Source organism: Panthera uncia, chromosome B4, assembly GCF_023721935.1.
Source record: "Panthera uncia isolate 11264 chromosome B4, Puncia_PCG_1.0, whole genome shotgun sequence".
Classification (NCBI taxonomy): Eukaryota; Metazoa; Chordata; class Mammalia; order Carnivora; family Felidae; genus Panthera; species Panthera uncia.
In genome coordinates, this window is record NC_064809.1 from 36,362,181 (window position 1) to 36,383,495 (window position 21,315).

Genomic DNA, 21,315 nt, shown 5'->3' on the forward strand with positions numbered 1-21,315 from the left:
GCACCCCCCCCACCCCTGCCCCCGGCATTCTGCACAGCTCACTCATCATCTCCTGGTATTTTCTCTCTTTTGTTTTAATTTTGAGAGAAAGAGACAGATAGAGAATACATACAGGAGGGGCAGAAAATGAGGGAGAGAGAGACAATCCCAAGGAGGTTCTATGCTGTCAGCACAGAGCCCAACTAGGGGCTTGAACTCACAAAACCATGAGATCATGACCTGAGCTGAAACCAAGAGTCGGACGCTTAAACGACTGAGCCGCCCAGGCGGTCCATCCTCCTGGTATTCTCATCTCCAAGTGGGCCAGGCTTACTCCTTCCCTTTTCTCACTGCCCTAGGGACGGGTTGCTTGTCCTTGCTCCCTGCCTCCTGGATTCATTTGTCTACAGCCCCAGGTAGAGCTCTCCTTCTGTACCCAAGGCTGGGTGCCTCTGGCTCATCTCACTAGTTTCTCCCCTAAACTTTGGTATGGGCCTCTTTCTTCTCATCTCACATTGCATCTATGGATTCTAGCTCTCCCTTCTTCCTCTTGCACCAATTCAGCAGCTCACAACCTGCCCCTCTGCCTTGACCTTGACTTTGTGGCCTCCTGCTTTACTCACCAGCAACCTCCTCCCACCTGCCTTGCCCATTCCATACTGCCTCCCCTCCCCCACCCATCCCCGTCTGGGAACCCAGGCCTCCCCGGCCTGTCCCCATCCTGCCCTCCTTCTCTCTCACACACTTCCCACTGCCTTCCCAGTCTCCTCCCAGCACTTGGCTTGTCCTTCTCCCCTTAGGGTTCTGGCCCTGCCTGCTCTTCCTACACCCAGGCCCAGTGATTTCTCAGTGGGGCCTGCAGATAGGAGTCTTGCTGAGGAAATCATGAACAATTCACAGTACAACTGAAGAGTTCATTTATTGTGAATTTAAAGCAGGTGAGAAAGTTTCTTTAGCTCTGGTCATGGCTTTGCAAAGAACCATGGTTCCCTCATCTGTGAAATAGGAAACTGTCTCACTCAGAGGTTTCTCATCTGGAGTGAGCCTCATGGTCTCTGGATGCCCTTGAATCTTACACAAAATATTGTGCATGGATGGGTAAGGGCATTTTTCTGGGGTGAGGTCGCAGTGAGCTTCCAGCAGGTTCTCAGAGTCCCTGACCCCTGAGACTTAAGGACCTCTGACCTTAGGGTCCCTTTAAGTTCTGTTCCTTGTTCTGAGCCCCCTTCACACCCACATTCCAAGCATCTTGAGCTTTAGCCTGCACCCCTCCCCTGACCGAAGCCCCCTGTGGACTGAGCCCCACGTGTTGGTGCCAGCTCGCCTCTGTGTCCACGCGAGGAGCAGAGCCTACTCACTTGTGAAGAGGGACAGGGAAGGGGAGTCAATAATGCTGAACTTGGCTCCAGGGTCATTCCGTCGCCACTGGAAGAGGAGAGAGGGCAGATGCAGAGGGCTGGAGGTAGCTGGATTTCAAAAAGGGTTCAAGGGACAAGGGGCGAGGAGTGGCTCAGAGCTGAGCTAGGAGGGCAGGAGCAGCAGAGCCCTCACCGCGACTTCCACATGATCGGTGCCCTCGTCATTCTGCTTGTGCAGCACCTCGAAGTAGTACCTCTGGGAGGCTGCCAGGCTGGCAGGAGAGAGCAGAGAAACAAAAGGCTATCTTCTCGGGCCGTGTTGTCACCCCTCTGACCCACTCTTCTGCCATACCAACACCAGCTCCCACCTTGCTCCCGCCCCCGCCCCCCCCCCCCCATATCTTCTCCTTGTCCTCTCTTTGTTCACAGAATCCCAGGAGCTTTGCTTTTAATGCTGGCCTGGAGTCCCCACGCTACTGCTTACCCACAGTGTGACCTTACTTTTCTCTTCTCTAAGATGGCGGTAATAACAGTACATACTTCATAGGATAATCATGAGAATCAAAGGACATAGACATCTCCCTCAACTTATGATAGGGTTATATCCTAATAAACCCATTGTAAGTTGAAAATATTGGAAGTCAAAAATGAATTTAATACACCTAACCTACCGAACAATATAGCCCACCTTGAACGCACTCAGAACACTTGCATTAGCCTACAGTTGGGCAAGATCATCTGACACAAAGCCTATTTATAATGAAGTGTTGAATATCCCATGTAAGTTACTGAATGGAAGTAAAAAACAGCATGGCTGTAAGGGTTCAGGTTATGCGTGTATTTGTTGTTGACCCTGCGAACACATGGCTGACTGGGAGCTGAGGCTCACGGCCACTGCCCAGCATCACGAGACACTGCTGTGCCCTGTATCACTAGCCCGAATAAAGACCCAAATTCAAAATCTGAAGTACCGTGTCCACTGAACACATATCACTTCTGCAACATCGTAAAGTTGAACAAACATAAGTCTAGCCATCTGTAATAATAGAGTTGATACTGTGTGCTAGACACGTTCTAAGTGTTTCATGTATACTAACTCGCTTAATTCTTGTTTACAGATGAGAACACTGAGGCACAGAAATGTTGGGTAATTGCCAAAAGTCACTGAGGTGGTAAGTGGTGGAGCTGGGATTTGGACCCAGGCAGTCTTGCTTTGGGGTCCATGACTCTAGCTGCTTCACTCAGTTACAGGTAAAGTGCTCACCACAGAGACTGGCGCATAGCAAGCACTCTTGGCAAGCTAGACTGTCTTACTGTTATCAGCCTCGCTATTATCACCATCAAGCCCATACGTGTTCTCGCCTGTGTGTGCAGGCCACCAGGTGGCACTGTGAAGTTGGGCTAAGTCCCCCTGCCAGCATGTTAAAGCAATTCCAGCCACTACTGGCTGGGAAAGGCCTTGTTTCCCTCCAGTCTACCAAGGGATCACTGTGATGAGGAACTTTCTGCAGCACAGGCAGAGCAGCCGGTGTCCAGGCTGTACCGTTGCGGACATTCCCAGGGATGGAGCAAATGGGAAGGTCAAGGACTGGGAGAAGAGAGACCTATTTTGTTTTCTAGTCCTGAGTGTCACTAGATAGCTGTGTGACTTTCATTAAGTGACACCCCTCTCAGAGCTTCAGTTTCCCCATCTGTAAAATGAGGAAGGATGGACCAAATGGCTTCTCAGTCAAAGACTTCATCTATCAGAACGCAGGAGTGCCTGGGCACACTGAACTCTGGAATAAGGAAGGCTGGATAGTGGGAGGGGGTGACTGGGCTCCTTGACTCTGATTTGGCCTCAGCGCTTGAGGTAGGCTGGGTTTTTTTTCTCCTGCTCACAGGAACCTCATGAGACTCCCTACTCACCTCACTGGCTTGGAAATTTGACTCCGAAATTTCCCAAACTCTCCAGGGGCAGTCCACTCTTTTCCAGTCTAGAGGTGTGGGGAGAGTGGAAAGAGAAGGAAGGAAGAAGACAAAAAATATGAAGAAAGGGAGGCAGTGAGTGAAGAGACAAGGAAGGAATGGGGAGAAAGGAGACAGGAGAGGAAAGAAGGGGGGTGAGGGGAGAGAAAACAGGAGAGGTAAGGGAAGTGACAGATGACACGGGCAAAAGCACCTCCACCCTTCCTAGAGGGTTCAGAGCAATCAGGCCCCAGGTGTGCCTCCTTGTCACCATGCTAAGGATGCTGGAACCCAGCAGGGGGTGGCCTAGTCCCTGCCCAGAGATGAATCTTCCTGAGGACTTTCTGTGGCCCCAGACTAACTCCTTACTCCTCCCCAGTTTACACCTCAGTTTATCCCTTTGTAAAATGGGGCAGTGGTGAGAGGGAAGAGGCTTCCTTCCCACACCTTCTTCCCTGGCTGTCACACCAGAAAGACTAATGGTAATGAGGGTTTCCTGATGCAGGCAGGTGTCTCTTCCATGACCTGGCTCCTGGGCCCAATGGGAGAGCTCTGGGGCTGGGCTGACCCTACCTTGCCCACACTGGCCAGCAGCTGAAGGCCTGACACTTGGTCATCACGGCTGAGCCAGAACTCTGCGTTGTCATCTGCAGCAATGGCAAACTGGATCTTCCCTGGGCAGTGGGGGAGAGAGTTCCAGATGAGAGCAAGAAGGGCATTGGCATAAAGGCCTGAAAGCCTATTTTATGTCTTAGCGATTACATTCTCTTCAGGGGACTTGAAGTGGGGTTCCTCATCCTAGGAGACCCCATGAGGATGGAGAAGACTCACAGGGAGAGACAAGCTATTCCAGACTCTGCAAATTAGGGAGACAAGTGGCAACTGGATGATACCTCATGGGGACTAAATTCCCCCCCCCCCCCCCCCCCCCCAGTGATAGACTAACAGGGTCCAGGCAGCCTAGTGTGGACTTACTTCTCAGCTACAGGCTTATGTTCTCTGGGTACCATAAAGAACCTGGGGCAGGGAGCAGGAGGAGGGGACTTTGGGGCTGGCCTCACCATCGGTGAAGGGGTGCAGGTAGCCAAAGATGCGAAGGCCATAGTTGGTCCATTTGGGGGACACGGCCAGCTTCCTCAGGGTTGTGCGAATCTATACCAAGAAAGGGGAGAGAAACTGTTACTTAGATGAGAGAAGAGGAAACTGAAGAAATCAGGCCACTCAGGGCTGGTGGGAAGACCAGAAGGGAAGGAGACAGGAGGGACTGGAGTGTGACTTGGTGAGTAGAGTATAGGCAAGATTTCCACTCCTACTTGCTTCTTTGAGCATGTGATCTTGTACAGTGCGCAACCAGCCCAACTGTATGCGGTAGCTCTGGCTAAACCACATCACAGCCATAACGAGAGCCTAAAGCTGAAAAGATGCAGAAGATGGCAGAGAGAAATCAAAGGAATCCGTGGGATGAGAGCAAGGGTAATAACTGGAAAGGGGAAAAGAGGACCCAAGATATAAAGGAAAGAAAGTGAACCAGAAAAGAAGCCAGGAAGATGGAGACAGAAGATAGGGGGGAGATGAGAGACAGAAGCGGGGCAGAGGGAGGGGAGAGGAGGAGGGTGTGGAGGGAGGGAAAAGAGGCACATCCAGCAAACACTCACATGGGGGTACAGTGGGAAGTGAAGGTTCCTCCTGAGCTGCTGAATAGAACTGCCACACCAGTCTTCAAACACATGCAGGTTGGCGCGGCCCTGGAACTGTATGGGGCAGAGAAGCAAGCGGGTGAGTGTGAGTACCCCAAACCCGTCCGGCTCTGCAGCTTGAGGAGGCACTAGCCACCACAGCCCCAGCCTGTTTTCCTCTCACTACTGAAGGTCACGGTCCACTTCAGTTCCATCCCATCCTTGACCCTGCAGCTTCTTTCTCGAACCTCCATCCCCATTGCCTAGCCCTGAGGCCCGGGTCTGTTTTTCTGGCCATGCTTGTGGCCACACACACATACACACACACACACACACACAGTCCCAGCTCTTTCCATGCAGGAAGGGGGCTGGTTTGCATTCCCCAGGCAAGGGGGAGTAATAGCCATGACAGAAAGGCATAGATGACAGAAAGAACTGGAAGGAGGCGCCAAGTTGGGGTTTCAGCTAAAGACTTGCTCTCTTCCCCTCCCCTTTCCCTTCTGCCTAATAGTAAGCTCCACAGCTGTCTGCCGGTGAAACCTTATCTACCCAGTAGTCTTCACGCTTCTGGCTCCCCTTGTGGGGAAGCAGCTGGGAAAACGCTGCAGGAGGTCTTTGGGGGCCCCATCCGGCAGGTCGCCTCTGCCTCCAACTGCTCCCTCAGGAGCTGGAAGCCTCTCGCCCTGCCCAGCCTCTCCTGGCATAACTACCAGGGTGCCCGGACGTGGGCAACCCTGGAATGGTAGGAGCAGAGGATGTATGCTCTCTTCTCCTTGGCAGCGGCATCGGTGGAGGGGCAGAGATTGGGCCTGGAGGCCAGCAGCAGAGGGCCCCCTTCAGAAGAGAGGGACTTAGAGCCAGTGCTCTGAGTGGGTGGAAGAAGGGCTGGGAGTTTGAGTGGGGAGGGGAAGCATGGGGATCATGTCCCAATTTATCCTGACAAAGAGTTTCAGATTACCCCATCTCAGCAATTTTCTCCTCCCCCTCCCCCAGAGCTTAATCTCCAGGTTGTGGGAGGTGGGGCCTCAATTACTCTACACAAACAGGCCCTGCCCTTCCCTCCCCACTGTGGCCCATCAGATATCAAAATCTGAGCTGCCCTTAGGAAAACAGAGGAGGAAGGGACACCCAGACTGGAAGCCAGATGAAAGGAAGTGGCACATGGTCTTCGGCAAGCGATCTGGAGGGAGGGATGGTGGGGGGAGAACTCCTGCATGCCAATGCCAAAGATCTGAGGTGCGGGCTCTGAGGAAACGCTACCCCACAGCCAGACCCAGAAGGGACCCAAGAGAGCTCCCTGTCCGGTCAGCAGCCTGGCCCTTCCTGGGCACACTGGCCTGGTCAAAGCTAAGAGTGCAGGGCCTTGGGAAGCAGCCATCACTCCAGGGAATAGGAGTGGGGGGCTGGGATGGGTGGGAGAGAGAATGTGGGCTGGGTAGGTGGGGGGCGGGTTAAGGCTTCTTGGAAGGAAAGAATGAGGACATTGTGCTACTTCTGGGGAAATTCCTTAAGTCCAGTTTACAAGACTCAGTTGTCTCCTACCAATGACCTCCTCTCTGCCCCTCCCTGGGAGACTTTCAGGGCAGCGTGCTCAGACCCACAGCAAACTGCAGAGGGAGGGCATGCCACCAGAGTAATCTGTTGTGCTCAGCCAGGGGCCAGAGGCCACAGGGGGATTGGGCAGGGGAAGGAGGGAAGGAGGGGAAAAGGAAAGATTTGGGCTGGCCACCCCCACCCTCCCCCAGGGCCTTGGCTTGCAGTACAGCAAAGTAGCCTGGGATGCTGCAGGCAATGGAAGGTGGGGCAGGTGGGGGTGTAGGAAGAGGACTGGCCCTCTCCTCTGAGGTCTAGGCCCTCATTCGGCATGAAGGCAGCCCTCAAGCCCTGCTTCACCCACTCTCAGGCTGTAGGTGGGGGCCTCTGAGGGACCAGTGGGCACCATCTTTCTCCCCAGGCCCAGCCTGGCAACCCCACCAGGATTTGTGTCTCTCCGAGTTTTGGAGACTTTGTATCTGGCAGGGATGAGGGACTCCAGCTCATCAGCACCGCCCTTTGCCCACTCTCTCCACTGTCCAGCAGGGGCTTAGGCCCAGGGAAGGACACTGGTTACCCTCGATCACCACAGTGTGTCCACAGCTAATGACGGATTCAGAACTTCCAGTTACAAGCAGTTGAAGAAAATATTTGTTGGAACCTTCTCGTTTTAGAGGTGAGAATATTGAGGACCCACGAGGTAAACTGACTCCCCCCAAACACACAGCAATTAGCCCTGTGGAAGCGGGGAGGGCGTCTGGGGGTATGGATGCAGGAGGGTTAAGGCCAGCCTGCTGGCCCTCCCACAGACACGTCTGCTGTCTTCCGTTCCCACAACACTGCCTCTGCCAGGCCTCACTGGGCTTGCCAGGCCTGTAGCAGAGCCTCCTAATGGGATGGAAGCTTCTCTCCCTCTGATTCTGCACACTGCCTGCATGACTGTCTTTCTAGAGCACAGATCTGATCATGTCACTCCACTGCTTCAAACCTCAGAAGGCTCCCAAAAGGCTCCAGAACAGAACCTCACCCTGGCATGAGAGATCTTTCCCACTGACCTATCTTCCCAGCCTCACCTCATGCCACTCCCTGTCACACACCTACTTCCACCCACACCCAACTCCCCGTCTCTGCCATGCCCCTTCACCTCTCCATGTCTTTACAAATACTATTTCCTGGTTGGAAGGCCTTTTCCTCTCTCCCCCACCTGGCAAACTCTGGCTCATCCTTCTCTGACTTCTTGAGGCAGAGTTAATAGCTTCCCTCCTGAGTGTTCCCAGAACATCTTAATTATTTGAATGAACAACTGCTTGGAGAAGCTAAGCCCAGAACCATATGCTCCCTCATTTATTCTGTAAGCAGTGAATGGCTGCTTTGCAGCAGTTAGAGATGAAAAGAGATGTGGTCCTCCAAGGAGAGAGATGTGTTAACAAATGGTGTCACCTGTGTCAGGGGCTATTACAGAGGTGTCAGAGGCACATGGCACAAAGGCAGGAGTGGTCACCTCTACCGCCAGGTGAGGCGGGAGCTGATCATGGATGTACACTCGAAATGGAGAAATAAAATGTGATACAGACACAATGCAATAATATTCAGCAATAAAAAGAAATGAAGTACTGATACATGCTACAGCACAGATGAGCTTTAAAACGTCACGCCAAGTAAAAGAAGCCAGACATAAATGGTCACATCACATGATTCCATGTATATGAAATGTCCAGAACAGGCAAACATAGAGAGACAGAAAGTAAATTCTTGTTCACCTAGTTCTGGATGGGGTGAGGGTGGTGAGGGGTGATGGTTAACGGGTATGGAGTTTCTGTGGTAATGAAAATGCTCTAAATTGATAGTGAAGGACGATGCATAGTGATGCACTCTATGAATATACTAAAAGCTATTGAATTACACACTTCAAATGGGTGAATTACATGGTATTTAATTTGTATGTCAATAAAACTTACAAAAACAAAAAAAGTAAGCCTGGGAAGAGGATTCTGGGTCTCTGCCCTCTCCTCAAGAGACACCACCTCACCAAAGCCAGCATGGCATGACCCCAGGAAAAACACCGACTTCCTTTGATCTTATTTTGTATTCACCAAATTTCTTTCTTGTAACTATTTTTGTTTACCAGATGGAGCATCCTAAGTATCAGACAGTGTTTTGATCAATGGAACCACCTACTGATGCAAATGAATAAATTGGCATTGAGGTTTGTTCATTAGCGGGGTTTGCTAACTAGTCTTAGGATTCAGGTTGACATGAATAAGTTTTTGAGGGCAGTTACCCCGTGAAGCCCAGCCTCACACCGGCCACTCTGACATTCTCTCTGACACACACCAAATAGAATGTCTAAGGCTGCTTTGCTTTCAAAAGTGATTTCTGGCCTCAGAGACCCTGTGCTGCTGGCTAAAGACTGGGGTGGGGAGACAAAGAGACCACCGTCAGCCTTGTTACACTCTGTCCTTGCTCACCTTCCGAGCAGGGCTGTGTCCTAGCGATGCCACGTTGAGTAAGTGAGTGAGTTAACCCCTCTCTGAGTCATTACTTGCAAAAGGGGGATAATAGTACAACCTGACAGCTCATGACAGCTATGACATATATTATCATTAACCTGAGCATTTCCTGCTGAAACCGTATGTCAAAAGGCAGGTGACAGGAAAGGAGATGGGAACAAAGAAGTCCCTGTGGTGAACTGGAAAAGGGCTGGAACCACCGTGCAGCTGTGTGACTAACTGCAGATGTTAGTTGTTGAACCCTTTCTTTTTTTGAGAGAAAGCAAGAGCAAGTGTGAGCTGGGGGTAGGGGCAGAGGGAGAGTGAGAGGGAATATTAAGCATGCTCCAAGCTCAGCATGGAACCTGATGTGGGGCTCGATCCCACAACTGTAAGATCATGCCCTGAGCAGAAATCAAGAGTTGGATGGCTTAACCCAGGAGTTGGATGATTTACCCAGGTGCCCCAGTTACTTAACCCTTTTTGTTTTTTTTTGAGGACTCTTTTTAAAGTTTATTTATTTTGACAGAGAGAGAGAACACACAAGCACGAATGTGAGTGTGAGTGGGGGAGGGGCAGAGAGAGAGGGAGAGAGAGAATCCCCAGCAGGCTCCACACTGCCAGCACAGAGCCCAAAGTGGGGCTCGAACCCATGAACCGTAAGATCATGGCCTAAGTGCAAATCAAGAGTTGGATGCTTAACTAACTGAGCTACCCAGGCGTCCTAGTTGTTTAACCTTTTAACAAAGGCCTTGTTTTCCTCGTTGGTAAAATAAGATGATTGGATCAGTGATTCCCTGAAAATTCATGAAAACTGTAATGAGGATTTTGCAAGGTAATTTTTTGTTTTGGTAAAGCTACTTTTAATATTAAAAAAAAAAAAAAAAGTCCATGGACCTCTGGCATTTACCACCAAAAGGCCATACACTTAGTAAAAGATCAACTGTTTCTTTAAAAAGTTAATCCTAGGGGCACCTGGGTGGCTTAGTCAGTTGGGCATCTAGCTTTTGATTTTGGCTCAGGTCATGGTCCCAGGGTCATGGGATCAAGCCCCACATCAGGTTCTGCAGAGTGTGGAGCCTGCTTGAGATTCACTGTCTCTCTCTGTGCCCCTCTTTCCTGCTCATGCTCAATCTCTCTTTAAAATAAGAATAAATAAATAAATTTTAAAAATTAAATAAAAAGTTAATCTTATTTTAATCACTATTTACTATTTGTTCACTGTTTTAATTTCACATATATATATGTGTGTGTATATATATATATATATATATATATATACACACACATATATATGTATATCTCCATCCTTGATTGGCCAAAAAAACTGGGGACATTAATGATTCATAAATGCAGAATGTGGGGCACCTGGATGGCTCACTTGGTTAAGTGTCCACCTCTTGGTTTCAGTGCAGATCATGATCTCATGGCTTCATGGGTTCAAGCCTGTGTTGAGCTGTGTTGGCAGCAAGGAGCCTGCTTGGGGTTCTCTCTACCTCTCTCTCTACCCCTCCCTGCTTTTTTGTCGCTCTCAAAATAAATAAATTAAAAAAAAGAAAGCTTAAAAAAAAAAAGAAAATTAAAAAATATGCAGAATCTATGTTGGGGTGCTTGGGTGGCTCAGTTGGTTAAGCCTCTGACTCTCGATTTTGGCTCAGGTCATGGTCTCATGGTTTGTGGGATCAAACCTGAGTCAGGCTCTGCACTGACAGCATGGAGCCTGCTTGGGGTTCTCTCTCTCTGCCCCTCCCCCCACTTGCCTGCTCTCTCTCAAAATAAATAAACAAACAAATAAATAAACACGTAAAACAAAATGCAGAATGTTATATAGTCATAATCTTTCAAAATAATTGGTTCATTGGGGTGCCTGGGTGGCTCAGTCAGTTAAGTGTCCAACTTTGGCTCAGGTCATGGTCTCATGGTTCGTCAGGCTCTGTGCTGACAGCTCAGAGCCTGGAGTCTGCTTCAGTTTCTGTGTCTCCTTCTCTCTCTGCTCCTCTCCCACTTGTGCTCTCTCTTTCTCTCTCTCTCAAAAAATAAACACTTTTAAAAAAATTTAAAAAAAATAATTGGTTCATTAAGAAAAATGATCCTAACTGTCCTCAAAGGATTGAAGGCTGGATCATTGGATCAATGCTCTTTAAGGGCCTCTCTTTTCAAAGTACTGTCTCCAAGTGGGGCAGGGCATAATCACCTGATGACATCACCCAGTATAGGTGTGCCAGTTTTGTAATCCATCCTCTCTCAGGGCTTTAAACAGAGGTGATTTCATGGCATGGAAAACCTAACATCACATTTAGCATGATACTGCCTCCTTCACTCCTGCCCCACAGCAAATAGGTGGATTGTAAATAAAATCATCCAGACTGAAGAGATCAATCTGTGATAGGTATGGATAAAGACAATGGGCTGGCCAATACCACCCAGCCAAGAAAAGTAACCCATGTCCATGGGTCTCAGGGCTAAAAGGCACTGGGTTATGGGCAAGTTGCAAAATACGAAGCCCCAGAGCACCATGCTACCATGGAGTCTTGGCATAAGCACTTTCTTAAGGTAGTCTTGAGCATGTTAATTAACTTCACTGAGCCTCAGTTTATTTACAAAAAAAAAAAAAAAAACCAACCCTGTCAGATCCTATATAAGTGTAAGGTATCCTGACAACTCATTTACACATTTAACTGCTTCCTAGAAGTTTTCTAGGGGCACCTGGGTGCCTCAGTTGGTTAAGCGTCCAACTCTTGGATTCAGCTCAGTTCATGATCTCAGTGTTAAGATTGAACCCTACCTCCTTAAGATTCTCTCTCTGCCCCTCTCCCTCTCGTGCTTTCTCTCTCTCTCTCCCAATAAAAAAAAAGTTTTCTGGGGCGCCTGGGTGGCGCAGTTGGTTAAGCGTCCGACTTCAGCCAGGTCACGATCTCGCGGTCCATGAGTTCGAGCCCCGCGTCGGGCTCTGTGCTGACAGCTCAGAGCCTGGAGCCTGCTTCCGATTCTGTGTCTCCCTCTCTCTCTGCCCCTCCCCCGTTCATGCTCTGTCTCTCTCTGTCCCAAAAATAAATTAAAAAACGTTGAAAAAAAAAAATTAAAAAAAAAAAAAAAGTTTTCTGAAGCAGAGTTTTCTAGAGTATGATCCTTAGAACACTAGTTTCATAGAATATTAAGACATGCTTCATGGGAAAAAACAAGTCAGGAGACAAATAAGTTTGGTACCTGCTGAGCTAAACCAAGTTAAACAGATCACTGGGAACTTCTCAGAACCTTTCATGTGCTAATGTGTATTTCCAAGAAGTGGATGTAGCATATAGTTTTTGAGCCTTATTTAACAATGGACTCCTTCCTTCCTGGAATATCTAATAGGACTTACTAGTCTAAGAAAGACAGTTTGAGAGCCTATCTTTAAGACTGATGTGGGTGTGAAAGCCATGTAGCTTTCCTGAGGCTTGTTTTTCTCACCTGTAAAGTGAGGATAGTGATACTACTTACAGGGTTATAAAGCTGATGTGCGATGATATGCAAAAACCAGCACGTAGTAGGCTCAAAGAAAATGTTCTTCTCTAAAGGAAGAACACTAAAGAGACTGGAGCTTCCCCCCCCTTTTTTGTCCAAATTAGAGGAAAATTGTTCATAATAACCACTAGAAGAAAATTTTCTATGGTCTCTGCTGGAATTGCCTATTGAAAACTACTTTTTGACCATCTCCAAGAGCAGGAACAGTAAAGAGTCTCTTACCTCTGAGAGCCAGGGGACGGGCTTATTCCACTTCAGGTAGCTGCTGTTAGCGCTCCCACCTTGCTCAGAGTCTTGGTCCTGGCAGAAGAGTGAAGAATGAATTTGGTGGGAATAGTAGGGCAAGAACGGGATTTGGGGCCCCTTGAAAGTGAGTAGGGGGAAACAGAGGGCCAGGAGACACAGTCTCTGTTCCTAGGAAGCTTATCAACATAAGGGACACTCCCATTTATTATTCACACTATATCTCTCAGAAATAGACTTCTTTAGTCTCCTAAGGTTCTTTTATTTTCTTGAACGTTCTGTCTTCCCATATGGAATAAAAAATTTCTAACTAGATCAATCTCTTGAGGGCAGGAACTTACCTCTGTCTTCCTCTCCACACCCCCAGGACTCTGCCCAGGTCTGTCACTCATTTGTCCTAACAAGTAGAAGTCTGTTGGGGGTAACCCAGCCCTTCCCTACCCACTGTGCAGGTGCACGGTTTCAGTCTGGTACTGGTCCAGCCTTGGAGATCCATGTCTTTTCTAGGCTCAGAGGTCTAACCTTAGAATTCCAGACTGAATTAGACCCCAGTTTCCCTAATTCCACCCAGAGCTACTCCTGCCTCCCTAAGGATTACTGCCCTGAGAAACACTATAGAGAAAATGCTCCATTACACATCTGTCCCCTGGCCATTTGCAGCTGTATATGTCTACCTCACCATCTCTGACTCTTAGCAGTGAGTGTCTGGGACCGTCACTAAGGCCCCAGCCTAGTCCTCATGCCAGTGAGTGGCAGGACATGCTGGTTCTGCCTTAAGCCCTCTGCCACTATTGGAGACAAAGGCCACATGCCTGGAGCGGTTCAATTCTGGGTATCTTGAGCCGAGAGAGGAAGGCTCTGAGGAGGGTAGGATGGACATCTCTACCCACCCAGCTAACACGATCCTGTGATGTGAGACTACAATTCCAGGAACTCCTCTCCTTGGCCTCTTATCACCAAAAAGTGGAGGTTTCCCTTAAGGTTATAAGGGCAGGGACAGCTGAGAACTCATGTTAATGTACTAGCGGGGAAAATGGGCTGCCCCACCACATACCTTGAAGCCCAGCCTCTGGGGATGATAAAACTGGAGATTTGGATCCACAGCTGGAATGTTCCTGTTGGCCAGAGCCTTGGCCAGTTCTCTCCAGCTGCCGTATCCTATGGAAGGGAAAGAAGAGAGAAGCAAGGTCAACATAACTTGAAGACCTCATAGGTCTGTAAGATTTGGGGGAATAAAAGAGGTAAGCTTCTTCCCTTCTGCTGGTCCTCACACCTCTTCATGTGGTGGGCATGAAGTGGAGGCTGCGGCAGGGGATGGGGGTCAGGGGTCAGGAGATAGTTACAACCTTGGCCAAGGTCAATAGGGCAGAGGGAGAGGAAATGAGCTCCTATTGCATTAAAATTTGCTGTCTTCCATAATCAGAGAAGGAGCCAGGCCAGGTGAAAATGGAACACTGTCCATTTGTCCATGCAGTTTGTCCAGCGCTACAGGTTGCCTCTTCCCCAGTTGCCTCTTGAGGCTGATTTCTCCCAAAGGCCACTGTGGGAAAATGGTTGTGAAAGGTAGTGGAAATAAGCTTGCTGCTGCATGGGTTCCCTTTCTAGCTCAGTCTCTTTCTTTCCTCTAAGCCCAGGGAGACAGCAGTGCTGTCTAGTTGGTGGGGAGGCCCTCCCCCTGGCCCATCATTATCACTGAGCTGCTAGATGGAACCAGAGGTGGGAAGGCAGGAAAGTGTGGGCCAGGACTTGGTACATGTCAAACGAATTTATAAAATGCTGGAGAGAGAAGATTAGAGGCCTCACTACTCCTGTGTTTATCTGGAAGCTGATGTCTACACCCCGAAGAATCTGCAACGGGTTGGCTAACACACATCTGGGAAGGCTAAAAGCCAAACTGGGTGAGAATGAGGGGGAACAGGACACTTTTGGGGGTGCAAGCAAGGAGTCAAGGAGCAAAGAGCTGTGCTGAGGGAGAGGGTGTAGAAGAATCAGGGTTCAATGGATCAGCACTGGGGGGGGTCAGAGCCTCCCCATGTGACACAGAGACCACTTGAGCATGACTATCAGACTCTGAATATGTGAAACCAAATCACCGCTGGCCATGAACCCAAATCATAGACTATTAAGAGCTAGCAGAGGCTTTCAAGATCATCTGGTCATCATTTCAGATGAGGAAAATGGGACCCCAGCTGGTCAAATGACTTCTCTAGGCTCACTCACCAAATAGCAACAAGGCTAAGCCTGGAACTCAAGCGTTCAGATTCCCAGCTACTACTCTCTCTCTAACAGCTCTATCAAGATGCTCCCAGACACTGCAGTGGGTGCTGCACAAAAGAAGTTAGACTCGTGGTCCCTGACCACTGGGAGCCAATAGCTGGCCCAAAGCAGAAGTGTCATAGGAACCCCTATGTGAGCACCAGTAGAGATACAGCAAACCAGACAGAGAGAAAAGAGCAGTCTATGAATGTGGGCCGGCAGAAGGTGGACATCAACATTTTGCATAAGTGTTTATGTAATTGACTCTAGCAGGGAGATTGCGGTGGGTGGGGGGATGCTTTTCTTATAGTTATGTTTGGTGTGGCCCTTTGGGATCTTGTGAGATAGGCCAGGTCTGATTACCTCCATTTTACAGATGGGGAAGAGCAGCTCAGAGCTTAAAGTCACAGAGTTAGTTTTTGTTTTTAAGTAGTTAATTTTGAAGAAGACAGACACCGAGAGTTGGGAACCGGCAGAGAGAGAGAGAGAGAGAGAGAGAGAGAGAGAGAGAGAGAGAATCCCAAGCAGACTTTGTACTGTCAGTGCAGAGCCTAATGCAGGGCTCAAACCCACAAAACCATGAGATCATGACATGACCTGAACTAAAGTCAGACGCTTAACCGACTGAGCCACCTGGGAGGCCCCCAGAATTAGTTGTTTTGAAGCCAGGATCAGAACACAGAGCCTCCCTGTCTCAAAAGCCAGCATTTTCTCCTGTGGGCATTTTTGGCACAGACATTGAAAAAGTCCCAGGGGCAGAGGCCTCAGCTGGGGATCTGTGTCTCGGGGTTTCTGCACAGACGTTAAACCTCTGCTCATGTTATGTTTTATGGGGACTTCTGCAGGTTTATCCCTCTGCCATCAAGGTCTCTCCTGTTTCCATGGTTGGCCAGCTGGCAGTCAGGAACAGGTCAGACTAGTTCAGTGCAGGGGGATGTTCTGAGGAAGCAGGATTCTGGGGCCAGTGAAGTGAGGTGAGGCTATGGGAGGGAGGAAGAGAAAGAATGCTCGCAGACTTACACCCTAGATTTCTGGATGAGCTCAGGAGAGAGCTGTTTGTTCATCTGTTAATCCCAACTCAGACACAACTAATCTAAGAGCCTGATCCCTTGCCAAGCCCAAGGAGTGGCTGGCTGGTGGCTGGGGAGCTTCAGTGCCTGGGTGGGGAGTGAGTCACACTGTGGGGAGGGGTGGGCAGTCCTTGCTTCTGCCTTTGAATGATTGGGTCATCTCTTCCTTGACTTTGTTCTTAGAATGAAAAGCCATCTACCTCTGGACAAAGTTGTGAGGAAATACTAATAAAAACAGTACTTCCCCTAGTGATGTGAGTTACAGTATGTCTCAAATGCACATCCTTTCTCAGACTAGTTTTCAGTTCCAGAAAATTCTCTGACTCTTGGAAGTCACACCAAAGGTGAGACAACTTAACCTGAAATCAGTGAACTATCATTGTGGGTCTTCAGAATGCCCTGTCCTGGCATTTGCTGGGAAGCAATGAAGATTCCTTGACCAAATTTTGGACAGGCTCCTCTGAGCCCTCCTTTTGAGTAGGCCTCCTCCTTGGGCCCTGTCCTTGCTGGCCCAGTCCAGTGTTTAGGAAGAATCCTGTGAAGTCTTTTGTTGTTGTTTTTGAGAGAAAGAGAGAAAGAGAGGGTACACAAGAGCGGGGGAGGGGCAGAGAGACAGAGAATCCCAAGCAGGCTCCATGCCCAGCTCAGAGCTGAACTTGGGGCTCACTCTCATGACCGTGAGATCATGACCTGAGCCGAAATCGAGTCAGACGCTTAACCGACTGAGCCACCCAGGTGCCCCAAGAATCCCATTAAGTCTTTTTATCGGGAGTTCCCCCACCTTTGATATCTGATTATCCTTGATAACTGATCAATTCCTCATCTCCGATCCCTGATATATAAGTTCTCAGCCTGCCTTTAGCAAGAACCCCCCTACCCTGATGTCTCCCCCTTAGTAATTTTCCATCTCCTGCCGCCCTCACTCTGCATGCTGGCTATAAACCCCCCCGCTGCCTTTGCTGTATTGGGAATTAACTTCAGTTCTCTCCTGAGGTCTCTTTCCTATATCGTGATGTACTGAATAAAATCTGCCGTTATCACCTTTAGTGTCTGGCTCTATGTCTCTGTAAAAGAAGGTAAGAGGTGGTTCTCTCAGTGAGCAAGGACAAATCCACTGTGGGAAAGGGGATGGATCAGTAAGGTTAAACCCAACCAGGCCCTGCCCCTGGTCACAGGTGTTGGGATGGCTTTGAGATACTTAGAGATGGGGCAGTCAACAGCCCAAGCTTTAGTAAGCTCAGGAATAGAAAATTCCCTTTGCTGACTTCAGAGTATAGGAGAAAGAGAAGCAAGTCTTCGGGGTCAGACCCAATTGTCTATCTACTCCTTATAAATGGTGACTGACTGCTTGAGCAAGTAATCTGACACACTGTAAGTACTCAACAAGCATTCCTTCCTCAATGAGTTTGGGGTTTGGGACCTGGAAGTCAGATACAAGTTCAAGGCCCTGGACAATTTTGTAAGAGAACCAAGCAGGCTGTGGGCCAGCAGGAACTCAGTGGCAGTGGAACAACGGATAATACTGCATCTCTGTTTCCTGGGTATTACCTTCTGTTCCCTGCCCACTGCCCATCCATCCCTCCATTAATATCCACCAAGGGCATAGCAGGCATTGGGCTGTGTGCTGGCCATTTGGCAATCCCTTTTCCCGTGCCTTTGCCTCTGTATTAACCCTGCTAGTGGATACCCAGGCATTGATTTGCCCCCTGGGGGGGAACTTGGATCTAAAGAATGTGCTGATTTAACTATTGACACTTGTCACTTGCCTTCTGATAAGTGAACTCCTCCTGCTCCTGGCCAGACCTCTACTCCCAGAGTGCCAGCTGCCAGGGCCTGTTTCCCCTGCAGCAGGTGTCACATTTGTGCCAGGAGACAGACACCCCAATCTCAGGTGACAGATAAAGCACCACCATGGGCCTCACATTCTGCCCTCACAAAGCTGGGCTATCAAATTCACCATCAGCTGGAATTTTGCCAACATCCCTCTTCTATGCAATGTTAACTCTTCAAAGGCCTGAAGATGATCATGTTGGCTCTTTGAGAAAAATATGGGATACATATATCCCTTGCTGCTTTTTTCAAAGACTGTCACGTATATTATTTCACTGCATCCTCACAGCCTCCCCATGGACTGCTGTCCTCTCCATTTTAGAGATGAAACAACAGAAACAGAGGTGAAGTCATCAGTCCATGGTCACACAGTGAATAAGATAATCCACCTTAAGGACTTAGTACTTGGAACATAATAAGCAATGAACAGGTTGCAGCCTATTATTTTACTACCCATCACGATGTTGCAGATCTGAAACTTGCATTCATTTCTCCTGACCTCTGGCCTCTCTTGGCAATATGTCATATGGTCAACAGGGACATTTATGCCAGGAAGAAAGGAAGTCCCTTGCTGCTCAGGCAGATTTTGGATAGATTTTGAAAGTCTAGCTGACAGGCCTTGCTCATGGATTGGATATGAGGTGAGGAATCAAGAATGACTTGAAGCTTTTGGACCTGGACAGTTAGAAGGCCGGAGTTGCTGTTTACTAAGATGGAGAGTGTCGGCTGGGTGTCAACAGGAGAGGTGGAGCTGAGAGTAAATGTCTAAAAGAGGCAGGGCCAATGGAAATAGGATTTCTGAAGCTCCATTTCCAGCCTTGGGCAGGGCTCCGCCGAAAAGGGCTAGCATGTTTGCTGAACTAAAACACTTTTTTTTTTTGTTTATTTATTTTTGAGAGAGAGACACAGAGTGTGAGTGGAGGAGGGTAGAGACAGAGGGAGACACAGAATCCAAAGCAGGCTCCAGGCTCTGAGCTGTCAGCACAGAGCCTGACGTGGGGTTCGAACCCACAAACCGTGAGACCATGACCTGAGCGAAGTCGGACGCTTAACCGACTGAGCCACTCAGGTGCCCCTAAAACACTTTTTTAAGAGGGGAAGACTGACCCCCCTCTAGGCCAGTGGGAAGGTGGGGCTGAAGGAAGTGCCAGGAGGGCTGGTCCCACAGGCTCCACCAGATGTAAAGGGCCCAAAGGTCCAGGGTGAGTGCAGCAACTTTGCTTACATGCCCAGCGTCTGTTCAGAGAAAAGGTGATGAAATCCAGAGAACAAGAGGTTGCCAAGGGAATAAGAGGTCATGACACCCAGGGCACAGTTCCATAAATGCCAGCAACCAGCACTGAGTCCTAGGACAAAAAAAGCAAGACTGTAGCTCTGACCTTGGAGTGCACTTGAGAGCCAGTCACATGTCCTCAGCAGAACAAAGCTGCTATGGCTAGAAGCCAGCAGGGCCTGGACCCTACCAGAAACTTGCAGTGGCACAATCAGGGATGAAACCAGGGACTGTCACCTGGGAGGGAGTCTCTAAGGCCAACACAAAGCTCCAGTGGCAGAGACAGAGCTGTGAGGCTTAATCTTTCCTTTCCAGCCCATGACACCATGATGCAAGAGAACTTATTATTAATGTAACCTTATCAGTCAACATTTGTGTGGGAGGCATATACACATATATATACTTATATTAAGTGAAATATAGAAAATTGTATTTAATACAAGCCTACAGGAAAACAAGGCGTAGAGGTTAAAAATCTTGCTGAAAGTCAGAAGTAGTGAAAGAGACCAGTATTTGAACTGAGGACAAAAGGCTGTGTCCTTAATTCCACTAGTCTCTATTGAATACACTTGAGAATTTCCATCCACCTCCACCACCATCATTATCACCTGGTGTCAGACACTCATTTAATCACCAAACTATCCCCTCCCTAATTATCTCTGCCTCACCACCCCCACCTGCCAAGCCCCGCTCCCCAGACTATTTCCTTTCTCTTTCTAACCTGGCCACTAACACCTCTCCATATAAGCCAAAGAAAAGCAAGAGGGAGTGTGGAGACCCAAATATCCCCAAACAGCTGAGAATTGGACATAGATGTATCTGTACATAAGCCTGCTCCCCTCTTCCTGTTTTCTGAGCTTCTTCCTTCCCAACATGAGGAAAAACAATCCAGCTTTGTGTTGGCAAGCAGGGGTTGGCCCAGAGGAAGATTACAAGTGGTTTGCTCAGTCTGTCTCAGTCTCCCTCACAGCACAGGTGTGTGGTGGGGCTGGGGAGGGGCAGGTAATGAGAGGAGGAGAGAAGTGGGGTCCCAGTGTCTCCCTAGCTCCTCTTTGGTGAGCAGATAGATACAGGTAGGGCCTGATGAGCCTCTTCCCCCACTGCCCTGTACCCCCACTGCCAAGCTGCTGCTGCTTAGAGCCGAGCTCAGGAACCAGAACAGCCAGCTGCTCCCAAGCTTCCTGCCAAGCTAGCACATGAGCTGCTGTAATGGTTTTGGCTGCTGGCAGGTCGAGGCTTGCCAGCAAGATGCAAGGGACTGTACCTACTGCCCTGTTGGGTGCCACCTAAAGTGGGGGGGGGGGCAAAAGAAGGCATCAGAGCTGTGCCAAATATGTACTTGTATATTTCAGCTCTGCTGCCAGTACTTCCTGTTCACTCAAACATCCAGATTCAAGCATAAAACTCTAAGGGGGTAGATGAGGAGAGGAGATAGAGAGGGCAAATGCCCTTTCTATTATGCTGCCGCTGCTCTGGGAATGTAGAGTCTGTCTGTACACAGCCCAGCCCGTAACTTTCCGTTCCCCAAGCTATGGGTTTGATCAGTAGAGGCCCCAGAAGGTTTGGCCAGGTCCCAAGGCACCTCTAGGATATCGTCACCATCATTATTACAAACCAAAACAAAAACCCCCACAACATTTAAGCCCCCATTTGCTAGTCAGTGTCGACAGGACAATTACAGCCACAAACACATTTCTGTCCAGGAGGAATTTTGACTGAAGACCCTTGATGAAATGGGATGGTTTCAGGAAAACCTAGAGGTAACAGGGTCCAGGACTTCTAAGACTGGCCCAAGCCAACTTAAGAGGTGTTTTCACCCTCTGGTGTACCTACACAAGGGCCACTTAGGTAGTCTTAGGATCCCTCATATCAGGACAGAAGCCACTAGGCTTGTCATTTCTAGTCTTTCTGGATGAGGACACAGACAAGCTTCTGAACGTGGAGGAAAATGTGGAACAATCCTTTCCCTTCCTGGATTCTTTCTTTTCTTTTTCTTTCTTTCTTTCTTTCTTTCTTTCTTTCTTTCTTTTTAACCTTTCTTTTCAATTTATTTTTTAAAATTTTGATGTTATATTTTTGTTTTTTTAACTTTTTATTTTTTTTTCTGATTCTGTACTTTGTTTTTTTTAATTTTATTTTTTATTTTTTAAAATTTAC

The 21,315-nt window shown here is 48.7% G+C and overlaps 1 protein-coding gene across 1 annotated transcript in view; it reads right to left on the reverse strand.

Moving 5' to 3' along the window:
* The window catches only part of B4GALNT3 (beta-1,4-N-acetyl-galactosaminyltransferase 3), a 97,707-nt gene that overhangs the window by 10,041 nt on the left and 66,351 nt on the right, over positions 1–21,315 (reverse strand). The window contains exons 4-12 of the mRNA XM_049626650.1: positions 20,270–20,444; positions 13,784–13,887; positions 12,709–12,786; positions 4,940–5,035; positions 4,346–4,436; positions 3,858–3,958; positions 3,246–3,313; positions 1,531–1,609; positions 1,338–1,404 (exon numbers count right to left, since the gene is read on the reverse strand). Coding sequence (XP_049482607.1) covers positions 1,338–1,404; positions 1,531–1,609; positions 3,246–3,313; positions 3,858–3,958; positions 4,346–4,436; positions 4,940–5,035; positions 12,709–12,786; positions 13,784–13,887; positions 20,270–20,444 — 859 coding nt within the window. The remainder of the gene's footprint in view (positions 1–1,337; positions 1,405–1,530; positions 1,610–3,245; positions 3,314–3,857; positions 3,959–4,345; positions 4,437–4,939; positions 5,036–12,708; positions 12,787–13,783; positions 13,888–20,269; positions 20,445–21,315) is intronic.